Source organism: Manis pentadactyla, chromosome 9 (genome assembly GCF_030020395.1).
Source record: "Manis pentadactyla isolate mManPen7 chromosome 9, mManPen7.hap1, whole genome shotgun sequence".
NCBI lineage: Eukaryota > Metazoa > Chordata > Mammalia > Pholidota > Manidae > Manis > Manis pentadactyla.
Genome location: NC_080027.1, coordinates 102,518,903 through 102,546,277, shown reverse-complemented (window position 1 = coordinate 102,546,277; position 27,375 = coordinate 102,518,903). Strand labels below are relative to the sequence as shown.

The following is a 27,375-nucleotide window of genomic DNA, read 5'->3' as shown; positions in this document are numbered from 1 at the left end:
TTAGAGATGAATTGCATGTACTCTCTTCTACACTTCTGCATATCCATATAATTTCTGGCTTAATAGAAGGCAGTTGGATCCTTATATCTGCTTCTGTATTCAATCGTGCGATCCAGACCCCTTCATTTCTCTACTCTAAAGGTGAAAACCAAGGAAGTGTCCTGCCTAGGTAAATACTTGATAGATCCAACATTAGAAATCAGTTCCCCAACTACTATTCCATCTCTTTATTTGCCACACTGTCACTACAGGCCTATCTGAAATACAGCCTAGAACTAAACAGACTAACAAGTCTTAATTGAAAGTTAAATCCAGTATGCAACATTGAAAAAGAAAATTTTTTGAGATCCCTAAGGTACTGCATCATTACAGTCAGTCTTCTAAGGCAAAAATCACACATCTCCCAGAGTCTACTATTGCATATATTTGAGGAAAAGAAAAGAAAGAAACAGGAATAAAATCCCAGCAATTAGACTCTTCATAAGTAGGGAAGTCCCCAATGGAAGCAATTCATATGACTGATTCAAAAGTAAAGATCCAGGAACCACAGCATTGGCCAAAATGTTCACTGGAGCATATAGGGTTTTTTTCTTCCTTCCACTAAAGGTGTTCCAGTTTTACAATTGAGTGAAATGTACCTATTATGGAAGATATTGCTATAAAAAGAGAATAGTCATTAACTCATTTACATAGTGGTCTCCTCAACTCTATGAAGTAAGCTTGGAGTTCAGCTGATGTTCATTTTATAAATAAACCAAAGTTTAGAAAAGTTAAAATGACATGGTAGAAGCTGAATCTCAAATCCACATCCCAATTCCAAATCCCTTGTTCTTTATACTACCCTCCACCATCCCTTTCTGATCCGTTTCCCAGTTTTCTCCTGTAATGTTTCTTTCCTGCAAATATGTACACTGCAGAGACTAGTTCTTGCAACTGTGAAATAGAAGTTCCTCCTGAACAGTATGTAAAAGTGAGGACAAACCCATTCAAACTTGTTAACCTAGGAATGAAATGGGAAAAGAAGAGACATGGGATAAGTTAAGAAATATAGAAGAGAGAGAAGCAAGAGGCAAAAACGTCCAAGTAAACCCGAGTATCACTGCCTAAGTCATCGGTGACAACTGGCTCTGTAAATTGTCCCTATTCTGGGAAATGATTGGTAAGAAAATGGTAAAACAAAGTCTTCAACTAGAGTTGTCTTAAGGGTCTTTTTCAGCAATGATCTCTCAGTTACTGAGTCACTTATGATTAGGAACTTGGTTTCTTTTAAAAGTAGAGCTCAAAGTTGTATTATTCTAAGTCCTATACCAGAAAATAAGTTATCAGTTAGGTAATATACTATAATAATAAAATGTATAATAAAAATTCATAATTCTCGCTGGCAATCCTTACATTCCTTCAGGTTGAAAGTAATTGTAACTTTACATAAAGGAAGTATAAATGATACTGAGCCCCAAAATCTAAACAGCAAAGACATAAGCATTAAACAGTTTTTTTAATGGTAAATACTACCTTTATTTAAAAAAGTTATACATGCTAGAAAAAAGCATAAATGATACATGTAAACAACTGTTTACCAAATACTTATTTTTTTTTCCTTGTAAAGGTGCAAATGATCTTTAAATGTAAACACAATAGTTGCCAAACATTTTTGTAGTGGAGGGTGGGAGGAGAAGGTTATTTCTTTTGGTTGTGGTTAAAGTCTTATTCAAAGATTTCCTGCAAAATATACTGAAAAAATTTGGTTTATGAATACAATGACAAAATAACTTGAATCACTGCAATTTTTATCATTTTTTTTCCTTAAAAATTTTAACTTTTCACCAGAAAGTGCAATTTGAGAGACGTAATAACAGTAGCTTTGTAGAATGACGATGATGAGATAGTTTGTATAAAAGAACAAATATTTTATTAATAAAATGCCTCGTTCAGTTTTGCACTCATTGGCATGTACTCTTCATGAGCTGAAGACTTTGTTCCTCTGAGGTGTGTGATTTCAGGTAAGCCTCAGCTTCAGCAGGCCTGAGATCCAGGGTAAATTGCACAACAGTATTCTCTGCCAGGGAGGTGACATGTCTCCCTGCTGGTCCTTAGTAGCAGTAAGGAAATAAGGGAGGCTGCTTCTGTCAGTTATGTTTTTGAGCAAAAACTCTTGCAGAGCTGCACATGAGTCTATTGCAGGATTCTCAGGACAGAACATGAGAATCGGACACTGTTTTTATAGAGGCACTGAGCAGAAACTCTATGAAAATACGAAAGAAATCTAAAGATAGCAGAAAACAAGCTCATATGGAAGGAAACAAGATGCAAACTTCCACTGATGAAAACTTTAGTGTCTTAGTCCTGGCTTTATCAATTTAATATTTCTTTTGAACTGTACTATTTAAAAGGAGATGTTTCCTTTTTGTTTGTTTTTTTTAGATCTTCAAGTCTTCTGGTGTTTAGTGCAAGAATGATGGCTAACTAATACAGTTTGCACACCTATCTTTGTCACTGGTAGTCCTGGTAAGTAATGGAGTCATGTGGATGGAGTGCCTAGAAATAACGACTAGATCATATACAGCCTTTCTCCCCTTATTAGTATTTTCAAACTTTATGTAAAGTTTCACTGCTTGGAATTTTTGTGTTTTTTTCCCCTTTTTCTTTTTTGGTGGGAGGAAGGCTAAATCCAAAAAAAAGGAAAAATCCAACAACAAATAAAACCATGATAAATTAAAACCAAAAATAAATATTCTTCTGCACAGAACTGAAAATTATTGTGCAAAGATGGCATCTTGCAGGTGAAGTACTTTCATTGTATTTGTATTTCCATATGTTGAGGCACCAACAAAGAATAAAATCTGTTCTAATGTTTTCTCGAGCTGTACAGAGCTCCAAGGTCAAAGCTCTCCGGAGTACACAGGAGCATATATACGATGTCTTCTAGATGTTCACCATATATGGGATTCACAATGTGTCATTTTAATAACTCCTACACCACCCCCTAGCCGACGATAGTTCATCCCACCATACAACCTGCAAAGGAAGAAACAAAATTGTATTTTTAACTGGAAAAAGCATTGTTTCTTCTATAACTTAGATGTCAATTAAACACATTTTCAAGTTTTATATCACAACAATATTTTTAGTTCCATATACCTCTTCCAAAGATCGGGAGCTGAAATTGAGCACTGGCAGTTAGCAGAATTATTTCAGACATTGACTGAAATGTTCTCACAGGAAACTGTTTAATAGTAAGAGAGTGTCATATTCACTATTTGCACCCTAACTTTATAACTTTACACCCTGACTTCTAACAATTATCCAGGATCATATATTCTACATTTTTGCGTCCAATTTTGACCCTGGCTATTTTACTCTCCCACCCATTTTCCTTTTGCCTAGACCTCATCAATTATTTGTTTCTATTTTTTTCTTGTATGTATTCTTACAAGCCTCCTCAAACCCTTTATATCTTGATGTGCAACTACTGAGATGGTTACCCTAAATTTGTTTAGGCAAATAAGCTCAATTTGTTGAGAAAGAAATCCCAAACTGCTTGGACGGTAAAACTGTTTTCACAGAAGGCTAGTATTTGGTGTTTAGACTTAAGCATAGATATGAAGGACATCAAACCCACAGTATTAGTATTTTTTATTAAGTTTGAGAATTAATTATATATTTGACATTTTAAGTTCTTGTAATGTTTAAGAGACTTTGGCATATTAAAGGGTCTGTCAGATTATTTTTGTAAATCAAGTATAAAATATGTGATCTAGTAAAGATTGACTAAAGATATTAAGCTTAAAGTTTTAAGACAATTTTGCTAAATTTGTAAAAGTTTTCTAATATTTAAAATGCAGAAGTCATCTGATTTATGTGAATTTATAAGGATGTAGAATTTGTTAGACAATGATTTAAAAGCAAAGTAAAATTAAACCTATAAATATAGTTTTATCTCTTAAATAAGATGAGGCTTCCTTTCTAAAAGTGACTCTTAAATTTACTAGACTTTAACATTGATTAATATATTTAACTGGATTTTAAAAGGTAAAGGGAAAAATCAGTTATAAAATGAAATAAAATATTATTTTTTAGACAGTAAATGCAATTTGTTTTTCCTGGGCATAAAGTTGCTTCTAAGAACACCAAAAAATTGTACTGACATGACAGATTGAGAGCCAAAGATCTAAGTTCTTGTTCTAACTCTGCCACTAACTTGCTTAATTAGGCAAGTCACTTTATTTCATGGTGGAGCTAGAAAGATTTTTTTTCCTGTTTTTGTCATCTCTTATTATAAAACTGGACAGGTACCAAAGACAAGAATTATGTAAGATGTCAGGTACGTTAGAGCAATGAAGTCAAAATAAGCTTTCAACTATAGGTAAATTCAAGCCCTCTTCAAAGTATGCAGGAAGCAATTCAGTGTACTGATGACCATCCTGATGTTGATGGTCATGGGCTATTCAAGCCCATCACTTTCAAGTCAGCAGTGAGATGACTGCAGCATAGCTTAAAGGTTACCTCCATGTATTGGCATCAGGATCAAAAACTTCAATGGTCTTCAAGTATGTTGTGCCATCAAAACCTCCTACAGCCATGAGCTGTCCATTCACCACTGCCAGGCCAACCTATAGGACCAAAACACAGTGGCTGCTGAAGAAACTAGACAGTCACCAGCAAAATTTAGACTGGTTTCCAGGTAAATTTCTTTAATATATGTTATTCTTTATGGTTTTATATTGTGGTTAATTTGAACACAGAAGGAGAAAAAGTTATGATAAAAACCTATGTAATTATGGGAACAATAAAATTATATACTCAATTAGAATTATTCACAGAGTCAAAAACATATGTTTAAAAAATTTTTGGAAACGCATTCCCTGGGGGTGAGCAAGAACCTTCAAAACTGCTCTCACTTCTTTTGGTATTTGCCTATTCTAATCCACTATCTATATTGCTACTAAATTTAAAAAATGCGGATATAACCATACTGTCATTCCTCTAAAAACTTCCTAAGCCTCCCTGCCACCTAAGGATACTCTGTTGTTCAGGCTCTCCAGAAATCCCTATTAGCCTGTATTTCAGCCTTACCATCTAATGTGCCCTATGCTGCAGTAATACTAGATTAATTGCTAGTCCCAGAAAATACCATACATTTTCACAGTGCCAGACTTTTGCACATGTTATTTGGTGGTTGGCACTTTCTTTCCCTCTTCTAGAAAATCTTGTTCTTTCCTCGCTTACCTTCATGCGACTTTCTCTGGCAAGTCTTTTCACTGGCCCAATAGCAGTAAGCTTATTTTGGGGCATGTTCTTCTAAAATGCACATGCCACTATTACTAGGACTTGTTTTTTTTATAGTGAGTTGTAAACATTTCAATTTCCTTCAATAAATCAGGAGCTTCTTGAGTTGAGGAATCATGTCATACTTTTTTTTGCTTTCCCAGTAAACAATAAATATTTGCTAAATGAGTGAAATATATCAACAGAACATAGCAGTGAAAACAACAGGAATGTGACTAAGCAGCTGTTTGTTTCCAGCAATAAAGAACCACCATTATGTGAACAGTTTGATTGGCTGATTCCTCTCAGTGGTATTTAGTCCCTGATTTGTGCAAACCAGAATTTACTCCCTATCATCCTCAGATTATCTTCAGCTATTGCTGATTCTCCCACCTGTTGTCCTACACTGATGGGCTCCTGAAAAAATCAGTGGTTTATGGTTACCCTTCATTCTGAACCAAATGTCCTAGGATGGATGAATTCCACACTCTACTCTGTAAGACTCCTGTAGTCACAGGTAATCCATGGTCTACAACATGGCATAGATCAGGCTGATCTGGTCCACACTGTAGATGAAATGGACTCAAACCAGTTTGTGAAGACTGGTGGTGGGGTCAGATGTGTTTCTGCCTAAACATCTGTATGGGTATGCCAACTACCTGGAATATTACTTAGAAACAGTAGGTAGGAATATTTAGCTCTAATAGATATGGATGAATGAGGGTGACGTTAGATAAGTAGATAGGAGAGGGAGGGGCCTTTCAAGAAGCAACTGATACAAGACAAATCATAAAAAAAAATTCTCTAAAGATATGATTGGATGAAAGACATTTAACTACTTGAGATAATAGCAATCAAAATAAATAAATTTTTTCCCAGGAAAAAGCAGCAGGGGTTGTTTGCCTAAACAGTGCGCCTCCTCCTGCTCCCACATAGTACAGCTCACAGATCAGAGCCCTCCTTGTGCTTGTTGGTGGGCACTTACCCCACTACGGCGGGACGTCATAGCTACCACTGGAGACCACTGGTTAGTTCTGGGGTTGTATCTCTCAGCACTGCTAAGCTCGGTAGTGTCATCTCTACCTCCTACAGCATAGATCATGTCCTGATACACTGCACAGCCCAGGTGCTTCCTCCGTGTCCCCATAGGGGCTATGGTGTGCCATCTGTTTTCCTGAGGATTGTAGCGCTCCACTGTATGGAAAAGCAAAACCAGTTAATGCCCATTCAGCCATTTCCTCTCTTCTCTAGTTTTCCTCATAGCCCTTAAAACATCACACACATTGTGATGATATTTTCAATAAGCAATCTGATCTTTCCTTGAGAAGGACTTGTGTACCTTCGGACAGTAGCACTATGCTGCCATTGGGAATGGGCTTCTCTTAGGCATGGTTTGGTGGAAAGGGCATGTGGAGGAGTTAGGGTACCTAGTTCTAGTCCTGGCTATATGACTAATTAGCTAGGTAACTGATGGCCTCACTATTACCTCTAAATGAGGGGATTAGATTATAGTATCTAATTCCATACAAATAATTTGTCACACTCAGACTAAGTGTGAACTCCCTTGCCTGTATTCTTACTGCATTCTAAGCCACTGGAGAGAAGACAAGATATGTGGCAATGGATCTGTAATGCAAGTGCCACAATGACAATATCCCTAGGCAAAAACATCCATTACCTCTAAATAGAAAGGACTAACAGGTATACCAGTTTATAGTTTTAACTTTTAATTTATTCCTAGGTGATGATACAGAGGTCTTTTGTTTTTTCTTTTTTTAAGGAGAGGTGGTTATGGGAGAGGAAAATAATTAGTGTGAAGAAAATAGTTCTTTTACTCATTAAAATTCCTAGAAGCTTGTAAATGGAGGGAGAAAGAAGTATTTTGAGAATATCCTAGAAGACTATGGCTGCAGAAGGAGCTGGGGAAGAACAGAGAGAGGTCTTCTCCTAGAAGAAAATAATTTTCCTGATAAATTACAGAATAACCTGGCCTTTCAATACTTTCTGGAGGGGGAATTCCCCCAAAGACAATGTGGGGAAACCAGACTGACTTCGGAAGGGCCTAACCTGTGTTGAGTGGAGATGTTCCATCAGAACCGCCTACGGCGTACAAGAGCCCTCCTAACACAGCCACAGCCACGCCTAGTCTTCGGGTACTCATGGAAGCCACTCGAGTCCACTTGTTCTCCTTTGGGTCATACCTGCAGTGGGAGAAGCCAGAGACTGCCTGCATGTTTTCATTAAGCAAAGCCTTATTCACAGGGTGTGAAGTCACAACTAAAGGTATGTTGGACACGCAGATTTTCTAACATCAAATGCATAGTGACAGTCTAACATATTTCAGTTATTAGGGGGAAAAAAGTTGTAGAATTGGTACCTGTTTCAGCTATTAAGCTATTTACTATATGACTTATGCTGGGGCTGGGACTCCAAAAACTGCATTTCTTCTTTGCCAAGCTGGCTTCTCTACTAGATTCTGCCAAAAAGGACTAGATCCTGGAAGTCTAGGGGAGGAAAGGGGATGCACTCCGTTCTGTTCGCCTGCCAACCCTGCCAGTGTTGTCTCAGCAGTGGCCCTTCAGTCTGCTGTCCCAGTTAATTTCAGTTTCTAGCCTCTCCCTGGTGCTTCCTAAGCAGGCTTGCTGCGCCCAAGGTCTCAGTCACAGCTCTGAGGCTCCTCCTCTGAGTTCTTGGGTACCAGGGACCCAGTTTTTTTCTGCTGTGTAACATATCATCCAAAACTCAGGGACTTAAAACTACAATCACTGTAGAAACTTTCGTGCTGTCCTAGGCTTCCTCTCAGCATGGCAGCCTCAAACAGCTCACTGCTTCAAAGGTGGGTGCCCCAAGAGATCCAGGTGAAAGGGGTGCCACCTGTTATGACCTAGCCTCAGGGGTCACATAGCACTACTTCTGCCATACTTGTGAGTCAGCCCAGATTCAAGGGGAGAAAACACAGACCCCAACCCTCAATAAGAGTGTCAAAGTCAAATTGTATGAAGAGCATGTGAAATGGCAGCTGTTGTAATCATTGGAAAATTCTATCTTCCAAAACCAGCCAGGCAGATAACCCTTCTTGGAGGTGTGAGTCTCGGCTGTTGAGGGGTACCCTCTCGTCACGTGCTGATAATCGTAGCTCCATGGGGTCTCTCCTCCCAGATTCTGGGCTCTACTAACCCTGATCTCTAATTCAGGTCCTTGGATTCCTACAGTTACTTCAGAATCCTCTCTTCATTTTTTTCAGCCCTTCAATATTTGCTAGTCAGTTTTTTAATATTATATTCTCTCTACTAAAATAACTGACATGGTTTCTGTTTTTACTGGGCCCTGATCAATAAACTACTAGAATTCAGAAATAAATATGACAAAAATTACTTGGAATAGTGCAGGGCATTTCATTACACAGGCAGAAAATTCTGGTAGTATATTAAGTACTGTATAGCAAACTATCTCAATATTACAGGAAATATAAAATAAATGATACTATAAATAGCCCTTACTCTTAAGAAGCAAGTGAGGGAGACAGAGCCCATTCTTAAGGAAAAATCTCCAAACAGATTCTGAGAATGCAGTAACTCATACCAATGAAAGAGGCAGAAATACAACACTGGAAACCAGAGTCCCTGGAGAAAGGTTCTGGTTAGTCAGTGAAGGTTTCCTGAGGTTTATGCACTTTGAATAGGTTATCTTTCATCACTTTTGGAAAATTCTCACCAAAAATTCAATCGCCAAGTATAGCTTCTGCTTTTATCACTGTCTCCTTTCTGAGACTCCAATTACATGTACGTTAGAGCATTTGTGTTCCTCGAGTTTCTTATGATCTGTTCTTTTGATTCTGTTTTCTCTGTTCTTGTGTTTGGATATTTTCTATTGATCTGTCTTTGAGTTTGCTAACCATCTTCTGCTGTGTCTACAGTTAATCTCATTCAGAGTTTTTAACTTTAGATACTACACTTTTCAGGTGTACAATGTACATCATATTTTTAGATTCCAATTCTATATCAAAATTCTCTAACTTTTCACCCATTTATCTTTCTTCTATTTTTTAAATGTATTTATTATACATAAAGTCTTTTTCTGTAAACTCCAAATGTGGATCATCTATAAGTCTGTTTTTGTTATGTACTTTTTCTCTCAAGTATTTGCCACATTTTTCTGTTTCTTCAGATGTCTCATTTGTTTACTGTATGTAGTACATTATTATAAAAGAATAGGATCCTAGAAAAGGAAGTTAGTATTATCCTCCACTACCGCCCTCCCTCCTCCATAATATATTCACTTATTCCTGCATTAGGCATATAGGGTGAAAGGGTGATCACCTCAATTCAACCAGGAACTGAGCTTTAGTTAGACTCAGTCCACATCTGTTTTTAAATGTCTCAAGGAAGATATCTGTCCTGAATTTGTTGCAGGCCCCCTGCCTATAATAGGACTTCATCTTCTAAGCACTATAAGATTGCACAATATGTCATTCATTCTGGTCCTCTAGTCTCCTGTGCTACCCCAGCACTCAGCAGACACCCCACAAAGCAAACCAGTGGTTTGTTTGGAATTGTGCTGATTTCCCTCTCTGCCAGGAGAATCCCTCTGCCTAGGCCAAGTCCAGTATTCACCCCATGTTCCGACTTGGCAAATATCCTCAGGAGAGAAAGCAGCTGATGGCTCACGTAAGACGGGCTCTTTCTGCAACAGGATTTTAGTACATCTAGTATTGTTACTTCCACCTGTCTCTGATGTTTTTAAAAATAAGATACTTGTATGTTGTAATTTCTTTCCTAGTTGTTGCAGTGGGTTTGATAGCTGTCAGTACATTCTACTTGAAAGCAGAAGTCTTTGTATTATTTTTAAAAACTTTATTGTAAAACATTGATTCAGAAAGCCACAAGTGTATAGTTTAATGACTTATAAAGAAAGCTCACTTTTAACCACCACCCAGGCCAAGAAAAAAAAGTTTGCCTGCCATACTGATCCTTCCATATGTCCCATTCCAATGTCAATGTTTTCCTCCCTCAAAGGTAACTATTATCCAACTTTTACAGTAATCACATCCTTGTGTTTCTTTATAGCTTTGTTACCTAAGTGTGCATCCCTAAACAGTTACTCTTACTCGTTAATTTAAAAAGATTTTCAAAGTCTCTTTTTATCTACAGGTTTTTCCTCTATTCCCCCCATTCCGCCTACCCCTATAATTCATCTGTTTTAGAACCTGGGGCGTCTGACCTGCAGTTTCCCCCACAACATGGATTTGACCGATTGTACATTCATAGTGCAATTCAACATGTTGGTCTGTCCCCTATATGTTCTGCAAACTGGCAGCAGATCCAGAGGTTTGATCAGACCCGTCTGGTCCCTTTGGCAAGACTATATAGAAGGTGGTATGCTAGCAGCTGTTATTAATGCTTAAGTCCATTAATTTACTGAGTGTTGCAAAATGGTGATATTCTATCATTTATTTCCTTTTATTGGGATACTTACAAAGAAACAATCCTCTCATCTACTATTTTTTTACCTAATTCATATGTGATACAGTTCACACAAGAAAGGCTGGATAAATGCCTGCTTATTTCTCTTTATTTACTGTTTTAAAGATGATAAATTAATTTCCTATGATCTTCTAAAGGTAACCTATTAGGGTTTTTAAGAATATTAATAGATGTATATATATATATTTATTGGATTTTAATCAATCACAATTATTTTCTCTTTTGAGTTAAACCTGTCTCATCGTTGGTCAGTGGGAACATCTCCAAGTGGGCTCTTGACTCTTTTGACATGCCTAGTAGTCTTGGATAGCTTGCTTGCTATCTGGTATGACAAGACGGTCCAGGCTCAATTGCAAATTTCCTATCCTAAATCTGGAATCAGGCATTTCTCCACGAAGCCCTGGTTTCTTTTAGTGGGAAATGGAATTTTAAGACACAATCCGGGAGTAAAGATGTTCACTGCCACTTGGTTGGCCATAATTTCTAGGCCTCTTCAGTTGCCAGAGCTAGAATATAATTTTTTCTAAAAAGAGGAATTTAATTTAAATTGAAATTCAGGACCACAGATGTTTTGCTTAACCTGTTCTATTTTACACCCACATTCTTCTGTATCCAGAAACCTGGTTTTTAAGAACACAGAGGTGGCCAGATTTAGAATAACCCATATTCATTTCCTTTATTACACATTATACACATAACAGTCTTAAATAGCAATATTACCACTCCTGAGAACAATTAAAATTTCTTTCACATATCTCTTCCCATTCTCCTTCCACTTTAAAAAATAAATTGTACTACATTTACGCTGACTGAGCATATAGCACATGCTACTCCTTCTCCCTTTCCATCCTTATTAAGTCATAGTTCTCTGATTAACTCTGTGTTTACTGCTCACTCTTAGCACTCTGTCAGCATCTCCCTGGTTGGTTTTGTCTGAAGGTTGTTCTCTAGGAGATTCCTCAATGAGGACTCACAGGAACAATGCTAATAGTTTGTGTCTTTATAGTTCAGTCAGTTTCTCTAGATAAAAAATCCTTGGCTTACATTTCCTTTAATATTTTATATATGTTACTCCACTTTCTTCTGGCATAAAGCATTGTTTTCAAAAAGTCTGATGATAATCTAAATTTCTGTTGCTTACAAGTAACAAGTATTTGTTGGTGGTGATGAAAGGATTTTTCCCTTTAATAAAGTCCATTAAGTTTATTAAAGTATGTTTTGGTGTTTCTGGGTTAGCATTCAGAGGATATGATACATCTTTTCAATAAACAATTTCAAGTTTTTTTTATTATAACAGGGAGATAATTTTACATGAAATGAGTTTTCCTGAGGAGTGATTTGTGATAATTTTTCTAACATTATGGAGCTCCCTCTCGTTTTTTTCATGTAGCATTAAAAAATATAGTAGTTTGCCTCCTGAGATTTATTGGTCTTTATTCACTGTTCCTTCTTTTATGTCAGCCTTCTCTTTCTTTGTATCTCTTGTCCTTGTCCTTCTCAATTTTGATTCCACACCCAGAAGTGTGGGCCCTGTTCTCGGAGGTCATCCTGGCTGGTCAGTTTTGAGGGCTCCTGGGACTAGACAGTCTAGCCTACTGGTTCTCAGTTAGAGTGACTCTTCCCCACCCCTCCAACTCAGAGGACATTTGGCAATGTCTGGGGACATTCTTGGTTATCACAAACAGGGGTGTGCTCCTGGCACTTCATGGGTAGAGGTCAAGGCTGCTACTGCAAACACTCTACAACACACAGGGAAGGCTCTACAATGAAGAAATTATCTGGCCCACGTCAGTAGTGCTGAGGTTGAGAAACCTGCTCCTAAATCCTTCAGATCTTATTGCAGGTCCCTTGCACTTAACTTTATATTGGGAGTGAAACTATCTTCTTAGTTTCAACTGTTCATAAATTTTCCTCTCATGCTTTCTCATAGTAAATATGTATTGGCTATTTGGGGGCTCTTTGCTTCTTAGATCTGTCAGATTTCTGACAGCTCTTCTGTTTCCTCCTGCACAGACTGATAACCATACACCTGCTTGAGGTTACTGGTGGTTTGTCTTTCCCCGTTTGTATTCTGGGGTTTATGGGAATATCTTTACTCCCAGTTTATTTTAAATGTTGTCCATAGGGTTAAAAAAAAAACCTGTGGTGAGATACATAAATACATAAAATGTACCATGGTAACCATTCTTCAGTGTACAGTTTAGTAGTGTTAAGTACATTCACAGTCAGGCAACCAAGCTCCACAACTTGTCCAGAGTTTTAGCTTTGCCCTCTGTGCTCTGCAGGAATTTGGAGAGGTCAAAACCTGTGCTGTTGCAGTCACCTTTCCAGAATCCTCCTGCACAGCATTTTGAAAGTGGAGAACCAAGTTTCTTGACAGAGAGACAAAAGGGAATTATCAGAGCTTTCGAGAGTTGCCTGCAACTTTATCTCTATTTAAGATGGAGTCAAACTGTTCAACTTACATGGAAACCCAACTAGTAAATCCTATTTCAAAAATTCTGAAAAGTCATGAAGCATTTCTTTTTAAGAAATGAGGATGGAACAGTGGTATGTTCTTGTTAGTAATCATAGCACATGACAGTCCAAAATCTAATCTGTAGGATAGAATGATAAAAAACACACGGGGCAAGAAATTAAGAACAGAATCTGTTTCAACAAAATGAACTGATTTGTAAAAATATAAAATAAACCTTGGAAGCTCTGACATTTCCCTACATACACTCCAAGAATTAAGGAAAATCCATATAAAAAATACCTCAGGATCTTTGTAAGATATACTAGACAAAGTATTATTATTTTAATCATTTTTTTGGAGGAAGTCTGGGCAAAATCATGCATTAAGTATATTCCAAGTACTGGGGAATAAAAACAGAACAGATTTCAGAAGTGGTAGCATGATATTACATATAGAATGTAATTTAAAATATGATTTCAATACTTCAATATTAGGCTCAATGAGTGCAACACATAGTTTTAAAAATCTGGGTTACGTTATCTCTTGTCTTCCTAGACTTTAAGATCAACTGAATACTTTTTCTTTAATGCCCTCAGGAAATCAAATGAATAGAGGATCCCCTGGAATCCTCAATTGTTTAAAGAGCCTTCTATATTCTTTTAAAAAATTGAAAATGACTTTAAAAAACAAATCACCTCTCAACAATGTTGAGGCAAGACACACCATCCTGGCCACCCACAGCATAGAGAAAGCCTCCGAGCACTGCCACACCCACACTGGTCCTGCAGGTGCTTGTGGGAGCTACATCACTGCTCCACTGGTTTGTTTTGGGGTCATACCTACAGAGAACACATTAAGAGCAGAGTTGATATTACATATAGAAAGCCTGGCTATGTTTACATATTCAGTGACATATAGTGATAAATTTTCTTTCCCCTAAATATGGCTGATTAATAACTGAAGCATATGAAAGTATAATTTGTTTTTATTTTTGAAACTAAATTTTACTCAGACAAGTTATATATTAATGTATTTTCTTAAAAAAATTTTTTTTGGAAATGTTATAAAGCTAAATTTCCTTCAAGTTCTACCTGATTTCTGATCCATTCCCATTTTGCTTTAGTGTATATCTTTTACAACTTTTTTGTAAAGTATTTCTAAATAGGTATATATCTATCCACAAATATATTTCTTTATATGCAAGCTTATTTTATTTAGATAAATAATACCATACAATAGGCACTGTTTTTTCACTCAACCTGTTTCTGAGATATATTCATTCTAATAAATACAGCACTAGATTTTTCTTTCCTTTGAAATATTTCATTATATTGTATATGCCATATATTATTAAATCATATTCCTACTGATGTATCCTTAATTTTTCTGACATTTTGCTTTTAACAAGTGAATACCCTTGTATATTTCTCTTTGTGCAAATAGATGATGAGAAATACAATCACGTAGCACAGAGTATATTCATTTTTAATTTAAAAAATACTATCAAATTGCTCTTTTTGTAGCTATATCAATTTTGTTTTCAGTTTCATTAATTTTTCTATTTAATTTCTTTCTATTTTCTTGGGTTTTGTTGCTGTTTTTATAACTTCTTGATTAAAAAGCATGATTTTCTCATCTTATTTTCAAATGAATGTATATAAGTTTTAATGCATGTAAGTTTGCCTCTGAACACTACCTTAACTGTATGCCACACATTTGATATATATGGGTGTAGTTGTTATCAAGTTGAAAATATTTAATCATTTCCACTCTTATTTCCTTGACTCATCAATTTATTTTTAGGTGTACTGTATTTTTAAAAAACTTGTATGTAGCTGATCCCTCTTATTTTGTTCCAGCTACACAACCTATGCCTCTAGATCTTAATTTGTATAGGAAATACCAAGAATCAGCGTAAATTAACACAGCTGAATGAAAAAGGGTGAGTTTGAGCATGAAGCTGGAAGTTATTAAAAAATCAATTATTGTATGTTTCTAATGTGCCAGGCACTGTGAAAAATAGGAGAAAAGACATTTCAACAAACAACTACAGCCAAGGTGATATGTACAAGTATGTTCAAAATACTTATGAAAAGAGCAGAGGAATCAGCAACTAACTTGTCAGTGGTGTCAGAAAAGGCTTTATATGAGATGTAACAGTTCAGTCTCAAAGAGATGTTCTAAGGAAGAAAGAACGGCATGCAAACACGTAGGCAACGAGGCATGAAAAACGTCAGCAAGTCCAAGGAGCTGCAAGCAGTTTGTGGGCCTGTAGTAGCATGTTTAGAACAGTGGTGTGCCAGGGGAGGCAGACTGGAGAGACTGGTGGCAGTCAAATCATAAAGGGCTTGTCATGCTAAGGTGGCGTAGGCTGCCAATTAGTGCCACTTATTCAATACTAAAGTAGCAAGTCATATCTGTTTCCTAATTAACATCTCAAATGGAACTAATGCATAGTAGAAAAAAAATTCAAATTGACCTTACTTACCTTTCAACACTATTGAGATAAGAGGACCCATCATGACCTCCTACTGCATATAACAAGTCATCAAGAACACTGACCCCAACTCCACATCGCCTTTTGCTCATTGAAGCTACCATTCGCCATTCATTGGTCTGTGGATCGTATCGTTCAACACTTGAAATGGCATCTCCACTGCACCAACCACCAACTGGGGAGGGGACAGAAATGGTCAGGAGAAAACCTGTCCTAAAGCACCCAATGTATCACTCACTGCTTACCTTTCAATTGTAACCTAATGCTTAGACTCACCAAATGTCTCTAGAAGTAGGTAAAAACATAAACTATAATTTTTACTTATTCTACTGGGATTGCTATAGTCTTTAATTTTCTAAATAAGTTAGTATTAGGTCCATTTTACAGAGAAAGGCAAGGATACCAATTCAGATTGGGAGGTAATATGGCATTTAATGGATAGGACACTGAATTTCATTAGAAAATAGGCTCAACTGTTGCCTCTACTAAGCTATCTGATCTTGAGGAAATCCTAAAAACTAACTTATTTGTAAGATAAAGAATAAAAATTTTGAAGTGAAGTAAATCTGTATGATACTGGTTTTTAAAGTATAAAACATTACATAAATGCAATGTGTTACCAAAAGCCTAAATACTGTAATTCAGAAGCCAGGGTTTTTGTTTTTGTTTTTTAATTCTATTGGGAAAGAGGGATTTTGGCTCATCTACCCATGGTCTCTAAATAGCTTCTCTTGTGGTTATGAATATACAAAAATTCCTATGATTTCTATTACAAAATATTTTGTTTTCTGTTCAATCTACAGTCTGTACTGAATTCTACATTACCTGATATGATGTTTAAAGTCAGAAAACATGTTGAAGAATTTACATTTTTCATAAGTAGGTAATACTCAAAACAACAGGTTCAAACATAGTTCCATAAACCATATTTGACTGCTCCCTGAAAAAAACTGTGGTTATAGCAGATACATCTAATTAGTTATTTTTTTTCAAATTATCTCTATTTTAATCCAAAGTAAGAGCTAGATTCTGGAATTTAAAAAAATGGAGTCTAAGTATAACTTAACCTTGACACATTTGAAAACGAATGGTTTCTAGGGAGTCTCAATAACTTCCTGGGCCTGACTGAAATGCGAAAACTGTTTCTAACCTTCTAGGTGGATCTAAAAATTCACTTCTTTATTTCAAATCTCAATGTGCTGTATACATTTATTTTCCCATAGTTTCATTTAAATCAGGATATTCAACTAATACTAAACCACAATAATTTGCTTATATTTGATTTCTGTCCTAGGACATATGCCAGGAGTTTTAATATCAGAGAAAACATCTTAAATTCCAAAATAAAATTTGGTTACAAATGTGAGGGTTTATAAGCACTCAAGACAAATCAAATAGACTAATCATTAAAACTCAGATACAATTTTTAATGGAAGCCATTAAAACCAACTTTTTATTGAGCTACATGGCTCCAAATCAACTACTATCACTTCATAAACTGTGTTCCTCAATACTAGCAAAAAAATAGGTCTTTAGGAAAACATTAAATCTTTCCTGTGACCTGCGTTTACAAGAAAAGGAAAGCATTGTTCAATTTCACTGCCTCATGGCAAATTTACATGCATTATGATTTCCAAGGCAGCTGGTGATGGCATCACTGGGACAAAACTAGCTATTACTACAAGCCAAGTACACTGTACTTTGTAAAGTGTATGCATAGTCCTTGCCAAGAGAACTCTCAATTTGAGTTAAGCAATGTACCTAAGAAAAAATATTGCTGAGCAGCTTTATGTGGGTGAGATGTTGACTCCAAGAAGACAGTTTTGGTCAAAAAGTGTTACCTTAAGGAAGGTAACTTGTATCTAGTAAAGTATCTGAAATAAGGATCATTGAACTGTGAACACTAAAAAAGCCCCAAAACCAGAAACACAAAATTGATAAGCATCAAGAAACTGAATGGTAAACAAGGAGACATGCCAGAATATATCAACAGAAGTAAAATACTCCTGAGTGAAAAACTACTGAGATTACAGATTTGATCTCAGGCTTCCAGGGTTTATTTCCACAGAGTGATGAAGAAAGGAAGGCTCAATTTTCCAATGTTAAGTAAGAATAGGCAATTTGGCATTCCAAAGGTAATGAATGCAAAATTGCAGTAAATACCAAAGCCAACTGAAGATCAAGTTTTAAGTAGAGACAGTAGGTCAAAATCTAAAATAATGTCAGTGAACACTGTCACTCAAGAATGGAGTACAGATCTAGATAACACGATAAGACTGAGAAAGTAGGGAAAACCAATACTAACTGTAAAGGAAATAATGGCTTTTCTATACAAATAAAAATGGAAACCTTAATAGTATAAAAAAAGTGACAGATGATTTAACTTTTCTTCTTTATGCTTTTCTGTGTTAATCAAAATTTCTATACTGCATGTGCACTCATTTCTATAATCAGAAAATCAAAATGTGTTATTAAAAATAGGTTATCTTTCATAAAGTAACTTTAGTAATCCATTATTGCTACTGGCACATGCTGTTTGATTTTTTTTCCCACTAATCATGATGGGTTAATGCTAATTTATCACTAGTGTTCAAAGACTGTAAGAGGTCCCAAAATATGGAAAAGACAAAGACTACTAATAGGTCCCAGCTAGCTCCATGAATCAGGATTTGAAAAAAAATTTGAAGAGGAAAAACTTAACTATAGACTGAATGTCTGTGTCTCCCCAAATTTGTATGCTGAAATCTGATCGCCAATGTGACAGTATTAGGAGGCAGGGCCTTTGGGAGGTGTTTTAGGTCAGGAGGGAAGAGCCCTCATGAATGGGAGTAGTGTCCTTACAAAAGGGTTCAGAGAACTCCCTTCCCCCTTCCTCCACATGAAGACACAGCAAGAAGACAGCCATCAACGAAGAACTAGGAAGCAGGACGTCACCAAACACTAAATCTGCCAGTGCCTTGACCTTGGACTTTCTGGTACCCAGAAATTTGAGAAATAAATTTCTGTTGTTTATAAGCCACCCAAGTCTATGGTTTTCTGTTGTAGCAGCACAGATGGACTAAAACAGAGCTAGTGAGAAGATTTTTACTAAGCAGTGAGAAAGTTTTATTCAGGTGAATAAGGGAGCTGAATTTACATGGATGGAAGTGAAACCTCTGCTACTGAAAGTTCTCAGAGATTTAGAAGCAGACAATATGAGCAAAATGATACAGCAGGTTATTTTAGGTTCAGCTTAGCTCCATAGGGCTAGGAAAGAGGGTAACTCCTCCATGTAACATAGCGGTTTTTGACAGCCCTTACGTAATTATGAGGTGACTTGCATACTGGTATATAAATTAATGCACATGACTCATTTTAACAAAATGTCCACTATCTGGCGTTTCTAGATTTACATGAAAACAGAGCACTCTTTGGGAGAATACCAGTGTTGGATCATGAGGTAAGAGTGAAGCTACATGGTAACTTATAATGTGTTTCTTATGACAGAGGATATCACAGTTGTCCAAAGGACCACTCAGATGACAGTTTCTCATGTGGGAAAATACTCAGTTTAGTCACAGCGTAGTAAGATCCAAACCTGCAAAGAGTACTTCTCCACATCGGATAGGTTTCCGTGGTCTTGTCCTTGGTCCTTGCATTAGTGGTCGTTCTTGAGGCAACAGGAGATAGTTTTTAGCCTCATCTACCAAGTCTCTGTGGAGAAAATACAAACCTTTATTCCAGATGTCTAACTAATATCGTTAGTCAAATCCCAGTATGGTTTAGAGACACATTAAGTTGGCAAAGGGGAGCAAACATAAACCAAACCAAGTCACGGATACCAGCCAATATTAAAAGGGTCACAAACATAAGAGCAAACTTGCAAGTCACAACTTTGTGAGCTGTGAATTGTGAATTGAGTTGTGAATTGACTGGTATTTCTATCATGACTTCATATCTTAGTGCAGGTTTAGCCTAAACTCAACATGCTTGGAGCCAACAGTAACTTATGGGAAATTAGAAAATACAAATCAATTACCAGCCTGTGCAGTTAATGCTTTCTAATGAATTTTATTAGATTGTGCAGGATATTCTACTGGCAAAGTAGCACAGCAGTCATGGCACTAAATATTTGCTGGATTAAGTAAAGTAATAAAACTAGGTAGAAAACTGGATTGCTAAAATGAAACCCTGTACCATCATTTAATATTAATTTGCTATCTGCTACTGTATAAATGGTTTACCCTCAGTAAGTTTACTGAGCATGAACACATTTTTTTCTATGAAGGTACTTTCTGAGAAGAACCTAGTAATTACACTTGTTAAATACAATATCCTAATACAAATTATTTATTTATGTACTTGTTTCACTTGAATCTGATTCAGTGCCTGATTGGTTCAAATTCAGTTACTCTGTTCTCTCTCAACTCTGAAAGTGTTTCCAAAGCTACACTATATTTTTATTTCTCTAGCTTTTTTATGTTACAAAGAATAATTTATTCCTGCTGGACCAGTCCCAAGCATGACCCAATAATGCACTTCCAAATCATGTCTTCGCTGAGACCCCTTCTGAGTTTATCCTAAAAACCAAACCAAAAAAACCCCATATAAACAAAAAACAACTAAGCTGGTAACCAAGAGCTTTTTCTAGCTTTCCCAGCCTTAAAAACAAAGACTGTGATCTCCTAATAGCTGGTGTTTAATTAAGATGTTCAGTGGTTCCTAGAAAGGGTATTACAGAGCTAATACTTAGCAAGCCAACACAGAATGAACAGTAAAAGCACCATTTACTGCTATGTGCTAGTCCCTGTTTTAAGGGCTTGATACAACAGTCCTATGGAATAGGTACCGTTACTATCTCTACTTTATAGATGAAGAAACTATACCAGAAAGAAGTTAAAGTAACTTGCCTTAGGTCACACAGCTAGTAAATGGTGAAGTCAGGATGTTGGGAAGAGGCTTCTTTTAAAAGTGACTTCGTGTATACCTTTACTTGCTGTATCAGAATTGGTACTCTGATTTATGTTTTATGGGGCCGGGGTGCCTTTTTATTGTCTTTCCAGATTTTAGCATCCATAATTCATATGGATTTCCTTCTGCTTTTATAAATATTTGAGGGGATTAACTGCCATTTGTTTTTTTTTTAATTGAAAGGATAAACATCTAAAACCCCCTCTAACATCTTCTGTTAAAGGGACAGGCTCCAGATTACAGAAGAAATGCAAATGAATCTACTTATCCTACCTCTGTTCTAGGGATTCCTGATTCTAGAACAAGTTTCTTTAGTCATTAAGGAAAACCCAAGTCAGTACAGGTTAAGGGGTTCTGTGTACAAATTAGTCTTTCATTTTTATACATGGAACATGCTGGGAAAAAATAGTTAGAAACACCATATGCTTTCAGATTTGAACCTAAATCTTAAAATCTGTCAAACTGAGGAAAGTCATTTATTAAATTTTGTATATATTACAGATACCCCAATAAAATATGTTTGTTTGCCCTTGTATAAAAGCATTTAAGAGTTTCTTTCCATCAAAAAAACATAAAACTGCTTCACTAAGCTCTAGTGGATATCTTCCCAGAGCTACTTTAGAAGCATGATAGACTTAACTGCATACCATCTCAGAAAGCAAGGTGGGTCCTGTTCCCTAACTACGTACATGTGATGAAATGAAAAAGTGACAATTTTTTGACAGAGTCAACTGCATATATCTCAAGGAAAATAGCACAGAATTGCCTCTTCATATTCAAGCCTGCATTAAAATCTTAGAAATCTACCTCTTTATTGCCACTTCCATACCAATAAGCACCGCACACATAAAAAACTAGTGGAACGGAATACTAGAAGTTCAGCCTTCTCTTCTTTCCGCTACTACTCTTGACCTTAGCCTGGAAGAAAAACCTACTACACACACTGCCCTGGTTTCAGCACTAAGATATACAGTATTTAAGAAGCAATACAAATAAAGAAATTAGAAGAAAACGAGAATGCTTAGTTGTTGGTTTTTCCCATCCAGGGTCAATCATACCTGCATTCTTCATCGCTTTTGATGAGGGGATCAGAGCCTACGGTGCCCACCAGGAACTTGGGACTAAGCAGAGGCAGACGAACATGCTGTAGCACCTATGAGATAAAGCACTGTTAGAGGCATGAGCTCCATCTGCATGATATTTAAAAGAACATATAACATCCAACCCATGTTCCCCTATTGTGCTTCCACTTGTTTGGGGACTGAATTTAATAACTGATCTAATTAATAAATAATGAAGAAGGGAAGGCATAAATACTAAAATGAAATTAACTTTACTCTAGCCACCAATTCAGTAATTAGAATAATTGGAAAACTGAAAGCACACTGTCACTTTAGAATGCCACTTTAAGCTTTCAGTGGCCTAAAAAATAAGCTATTCAATAATTAGCTTATATAACTGGACTCTAATTAACAATCCAGAAGAATACCCTATTAAACTATGAAAACTATAGTCATAATAACAATAACATTAAACACTTCAACTGGTGACCATTTATGCCTCATATCATCCTTTTACTCTTCACAATGTGGTGGGATTTCCAAGCCACAGGGAAGGGAGGCATAATATTTGCCATCTTACTTTCTTTTACTTATTTTGTACAACTTAGGTTCTGACTTGTGCTATAGCCCAAACCTAGAGTTGATGCAAAATAGGAAAGGGGCAAAAGTTCATAATGATAGACACTTAAAATGCTTCTTTACCTGTCTCCTTGATTATTTGGAAGTAGATGGATAGTCTTTCTTACAGTCTAATGTAAGGGACAGTGAGAACTGTCTCTGTTTTACAAGTCAAGTACATATATTTCATCCAGTACAAGCATTTAGAGAAGCATTTCTATCATACCTGGGGTAACTGGGGCCGTCTTTCTTGAATACTGTATTTGACCCAGGCCATCACTGCATTGAACACCTGTTCTTCACTGCGGACATTTAGTTCATCACTAGATATTATATCAATGAGCTGATTGGCTGGAAGCAACATGAACTCTTCACTTTCCATCACCTGTTCAAAGTTAGGTGAATAAAAGAAAAAATGCTGTGATCATTTATAGTCACAGTATTTTTCTTTAGGGTTATGGGGCAAAGCTCTGTACTACAATGCAGCCAAAGTTCAAAACAGTACCAGGGGAGAAGAAAAGTTTAAAAAAGGGAACAAAGACAGGCAAAGCGCAGAGAATTTTCGGGACAATGAAACTGTCCTGTATGATACTACAATGGTGGATACGTGTCATTATACATTTGTCAAAACCCATAGAATGTACATCACCAAGATTGAACGCTAATGTAAATTATGGACTTGGGTGATAACAGCATGTCAATTTAAGTTTATCAGTTCTAACGAATGTACCTCTCTGGGTAGGACTGAGGTAGGGCAGGGGCATGGGACAAGCATCATGATTAATTTTTCCTGCCTATGATGAAAATACCAAGACATAAATAGTGCAGTAAGAACAGGAGGGACTCCATCAAGGCTAAGATTTCATTTTAAAAACCTGGGAGTTAGGAGGTTAAGATTCCTAACTTATTTTATGGTAATCAGCCAATAACCTACCCTGTCTTAAGGCAGAGCAAGCAGTCCTAAATAATATGTCCCCACTGCTTGAGGGTAACTCTTATCTTGAAGAAGAACAGGATTAAGAAATTCCTTGTGTTAAGTTTATCTGACAGAGAATCTAGAGGACTGACTATGAGTTATGGCATAGTGTCTCTGACCGGAGAGAGACATCATGAGACCACATGTCAAGCCTACACATCCCCTGGCCCTTTGCCCCATTCTTGAAAGCTTTAAGAGATAGAATCCTCAGCCTTTAAGCATGCCTTCTCGCTGAGGTTACCCACACTCCCTTTTCTTTGAGTGTGTATTTTGCCTTAAATAAAGCCTTGCTGCTCAACTTACTGCATTTTGTCTCCACACTCTTCCAAGCCTCCTGGGAGATTAACAAGAGACCCCTTTTCCCAGTAGTAAGTGTCTTTGTTACTTTGCTATTTCATTCAATTTTCTAGACTTAAGCACTAGTCTTCTCTCTCTCTGTCCTACTTCAGACAAGTATGCTACTTAGATCTCTGACTTGGGCTTGCAAGTTCCTGTCACCTGGGTGACCTGGATGAGACTGCAGAGGTACGATCATGCTCTTTAGCAGTCTGCCCGAAAATCTCCTTTCTTTGCTTTGCTAAATTCTCAGAACACAATCTCATTCCATCCAGTGCTCTGCAGCTCCCCGAAACCCTGGGGTGGGAGGAGCTTAGATCAACACTGTGCAGATTCAAGTGGACACTGGATGTCAGATGACTTGGCTTCAGGAGTTGGCAAGGGATCTGCCCCATGCCGAGCAGGAGTTCAATGAGTTTCCCTTTCCTCCCTCTGTTCTTCCTTGCTCTCTGCTGCCTGCAGGGCTGCTGCCGTTTGCTGCTACTCCCGCTTTGAGATGAATTCCTTCCTTACCTACATTCATCTGACCTGAGACTGAGACCCAAGAATTCTTTCTTGATTGGAGTCAAGAACCCTCCCCTGTCCAGGCTGAGGTTTTGCCTAGTGCACAGGGAGAGACCTCCCCAGACACAGGTGCCTGACAACAGGATGTTGATAGTTGGGATGGCTGTGTGTATGGAGAGACCGGGGGTATGTATAGGAACTCTGTACTTTCTCCTCAATTTTGTTGTGGACCTAAAACTGCTCTAAAAAATAAGTCTTATCAATGTTTGAAAAAGGGAACAAAGGAAAATACAGAGGACACAATTAGAATTCAGGAAAAAATTTGTGATTCAAGTAATTTAAGAAAAATGACATCTTTTTACTAAAATGAATTATCAAAATAAAAATTTATATTCAAAACAAACTGAACTACACTAAATTATAGCTCCAGAAATATAAGAGGTATACAAAAAAAAAAAAATAGGGAAAAAGCTTTTAGAGGAAGCCTGGTTGCTGCAAGGGCAGTGTCTAGGGCAGAAACACTAAGGGGCCAGTTTGAAAAAAGAATGAGGTATCAGCATTTCTATGAGCAAGAATGAATATAATGAGGAGTTAGACCCATAAAAATCTCTGAGGACCAAAACACTCTGATATATATATATATATATATATACATATGTATCAATGAGAAACTAAAAACACACCAACATTCATCAGAACAGAGATGAAATTGCAACAAGGATATTACCTTGTTCTGCAGTCGAGCCACAAATCCCAAGATCTTGTCAATCTTGTCATCAGTATATAGAGTAAAAGGGACAGGGTGCAAAACAGGAGAGAGCTAGTCACTGCTACACTCCATGCGGTTGGCTCTCTCATTCAGAAGACTGTGCTACATGGGATGTCTATCAGTACAGGAACGATGTGGTGAAGAGCTCAAATTCCTCCTGCGTGACCTCTAATGCATTGCATATGATGTATTCTCTTGGGAGAGCACCATTTTCATGCTCATCAAAAAATTAGAATATTCAGCAGGATATGAGGTAAGTCCTAATAATTTGAATATCTGATTAAGAATGTTTTCCCCAAGTTAGAAAAAAATACAAATTTCAAAATAAAAGTTAAGGACCATAAAGTCAGCTATACTTGGAAAATACTAATGAACATTTCAAGTTATATGGCACAAGTCTTAAAATCCTCTGAGTGAGAGGCTTTCTGGGATTCACAGGAAATGGAATAGTAACCTTTAAATTTTAGCTGAGGCTGCCTGGTCAAGTAACTTGGCAGTCCGAATGGCTGCACTGAACTCTGTGGCAGGGTTGTCAGATGTAGCAAATAAAATACAGGACATATTTACACTAAAACAATTATTTGTTGTTCATCTGAAGTTCAAATTTAACTAGGCACCCTGTATTTTACCTGGCAACCCTGTGTTGGGCACTATAAAGTCAATAGCTAAACTTGGGGCCTAGCTCCAAATTAAGTGTGCTGGCCTTCACAACATGCAAAACTTTAGCCATGGCTGTATCTTACTTTCTTATTTTCTGATCTCTTTATTTACATACAAGCATGGTATTGTATATCTTTGTGAAGTACTTTAATATTCTTTTTGGATCTTGTGATTATAAACTTACTGATTATAAACCAAGTGTTAAATAAATATCAAGGATCACCAAGTTTAGAATGCATGCATAAACCACCATAATAGTCACTTACTGGAAACATTAAATGCTAAGACACAAAAATTGCATGAGAAAAGATTTGTTTGGTACTAAGAGCAAAGAGTAAAAATAATATTCTTGATAAAGTCTGGTGAAACTGTCATTTCTTTTGTCCATCAACAAGGAAAATATATTAATGATCTACTGTTAGGGCAATTCTAGCACTGAAATTCTTGAGCCAAATCACCAGGTTAAAAAGAATGCTTTAAGATACCAGCTTTTTAAAATAAGAGTTTACAGGAATCTGAATTTTAAGTCGCACACTGTTATGGTAATAAATTTACTGTTAGTTTCTTTAGATGAATGTAGATGCAGTATGAAGAATGAATAAAATTCAAAACAAGAATGAATAAGCAAAATCAGCTAGAGTTGTTCCAATAGAAATGAATGATAAATTTAGTGCTGTTAAAGTTGAAAAGCAATTTTAAAATTCATGTTAAGCTAGGCTAATGAAATAGGAAATTAAATATAGATTTAAGTTAAAAAATAATTTAAATGAATCACAAGTGTTAAGCCCCAAATGGTGACTTTTTTTTTTTTTTTTGTATCTACATAAAACCATTCTAGTCCATGAACAAGGGTAAAGTTTCCTCACTGGGAATTCACTGTGGTAGATACCAAGTTTACTTCAGAGGCACGGGTAGAACTGGAAAGGATTCCCAATCTTTCTCTACTGTTAAAGATAGTCTTCAGATATTTGCAACTACCTTAGATCTAAAATACAAGCTATGGCTAAAGCAAAAAAAATTTTTTTAATCAACCTTATTTATTTTAAATATACAATTCAATGAGTTTGGATAAATGTATATGCTTATGTAACCATGACCACAATCACTGCATAGAACATTACCATCATCTCAAAAGGTTCTAAAGAAGGAAATTCTTAATCTGGGATCCAATGACTTTGGCAAATTATTTTGGAAATGCTCACTGATGGTTTATCTTTACTTTTGGAGAATGGATTTGATATTTGAAAATAGTGGAAAGAAGTTAAGAGTCAAGCCTGTTAAAGAAGCTCTTTGAAGAAGTTAGATTGTTTTGAATGAGAAATTAAGTGTGACTGTAAAATATGGGCTCTATTAACTTTAGTGAGGTACAAACTCCATTTAGTCACTATGTAGTCCTCTGTTCATATTTTGTTGGAATCAATTTACTAACTTCATTAAGGTTTTCCCATCTAAATTCATGAGATACTGATCTGCAGTTTTTGGTGTCTGTGGTTTTGATATGAGGGCAATTTTGCCCTTAGTTGGACCTCTTCCTCCTTTTTCTGACTTTGTGTAGGATTAGAATTATTTCTTCCTTAGATGTTTGACAGAATTCACCATCTGGTACTGGCATTTTCTTTGTGGGAAGGTTTTTAAATTATGAATTCAATTTCTTTCATTGAAGTAGGGTTGCTCTGCTTTTCTGTTTCTTCTTGAGTCAGTTTTTATAATTTGTGTTTTTCAAAGAATTTGCCCATTTCATCTCAGTTGCTGAATTTATTGGCAAAATATTTTTCATAATATTCCTTTATTATCTTCT

General features: G+C 36.5%; 1 protein-coding gene across 3 annotated transcripts in view; it reads right to left on the bottom strand.

Moving 5' to 3' along the window:
- Positions 1-1,476: 1,476 nt before the first annotated feature.
- The window catches only part of KLHL20 (kelch like family member 20), a 44,627-nt gene continuing 18,728 nt past the window's right edge, over positions 1,477-27,375 (bottom strand). For all 3 annotated transcript variants that reach the window (XM_036918482.2, XM_057507887.1, XM_057507888.1), the window contains exons 4-12: positions 22,559-22,717; positions 21,712-21,806; positions 19,281-19,396; positions 15,695-15,878; positions 13,902-14,045; positions 7,333-7,466; positions 6,251-6,459; positions 4,504-4,610; positions 1,477-3,015 (exon numbers count right to left, since the gene is read on the bottom strand). In XM_036918482.2, the coding sequence (XP_036774377.1) occupies positions 2,931-3,015; positions 4,504-4,610; positions 6,251-6,459; positions 7,333-7,466; positions 13,902-14,045; positions 15,695-15,878; positions 19,281-19,396; positions 21,712-21,806; positions 22,559-22,717 (1,233 nt within the window). In that variant the 3' untranslated portion in view covers positions 1,477-2,930. The remainder of the gene's footprint in view (positions 3,016-4,503; positions 4,611-6,250; positions 6,460-7,332; positions 7,467-13,901; positions 14,046-15,694; positions 15,879-19,280; positions 19,397-21,711; positions 21,807-22,558; positions 22,718-27,375) is intronic.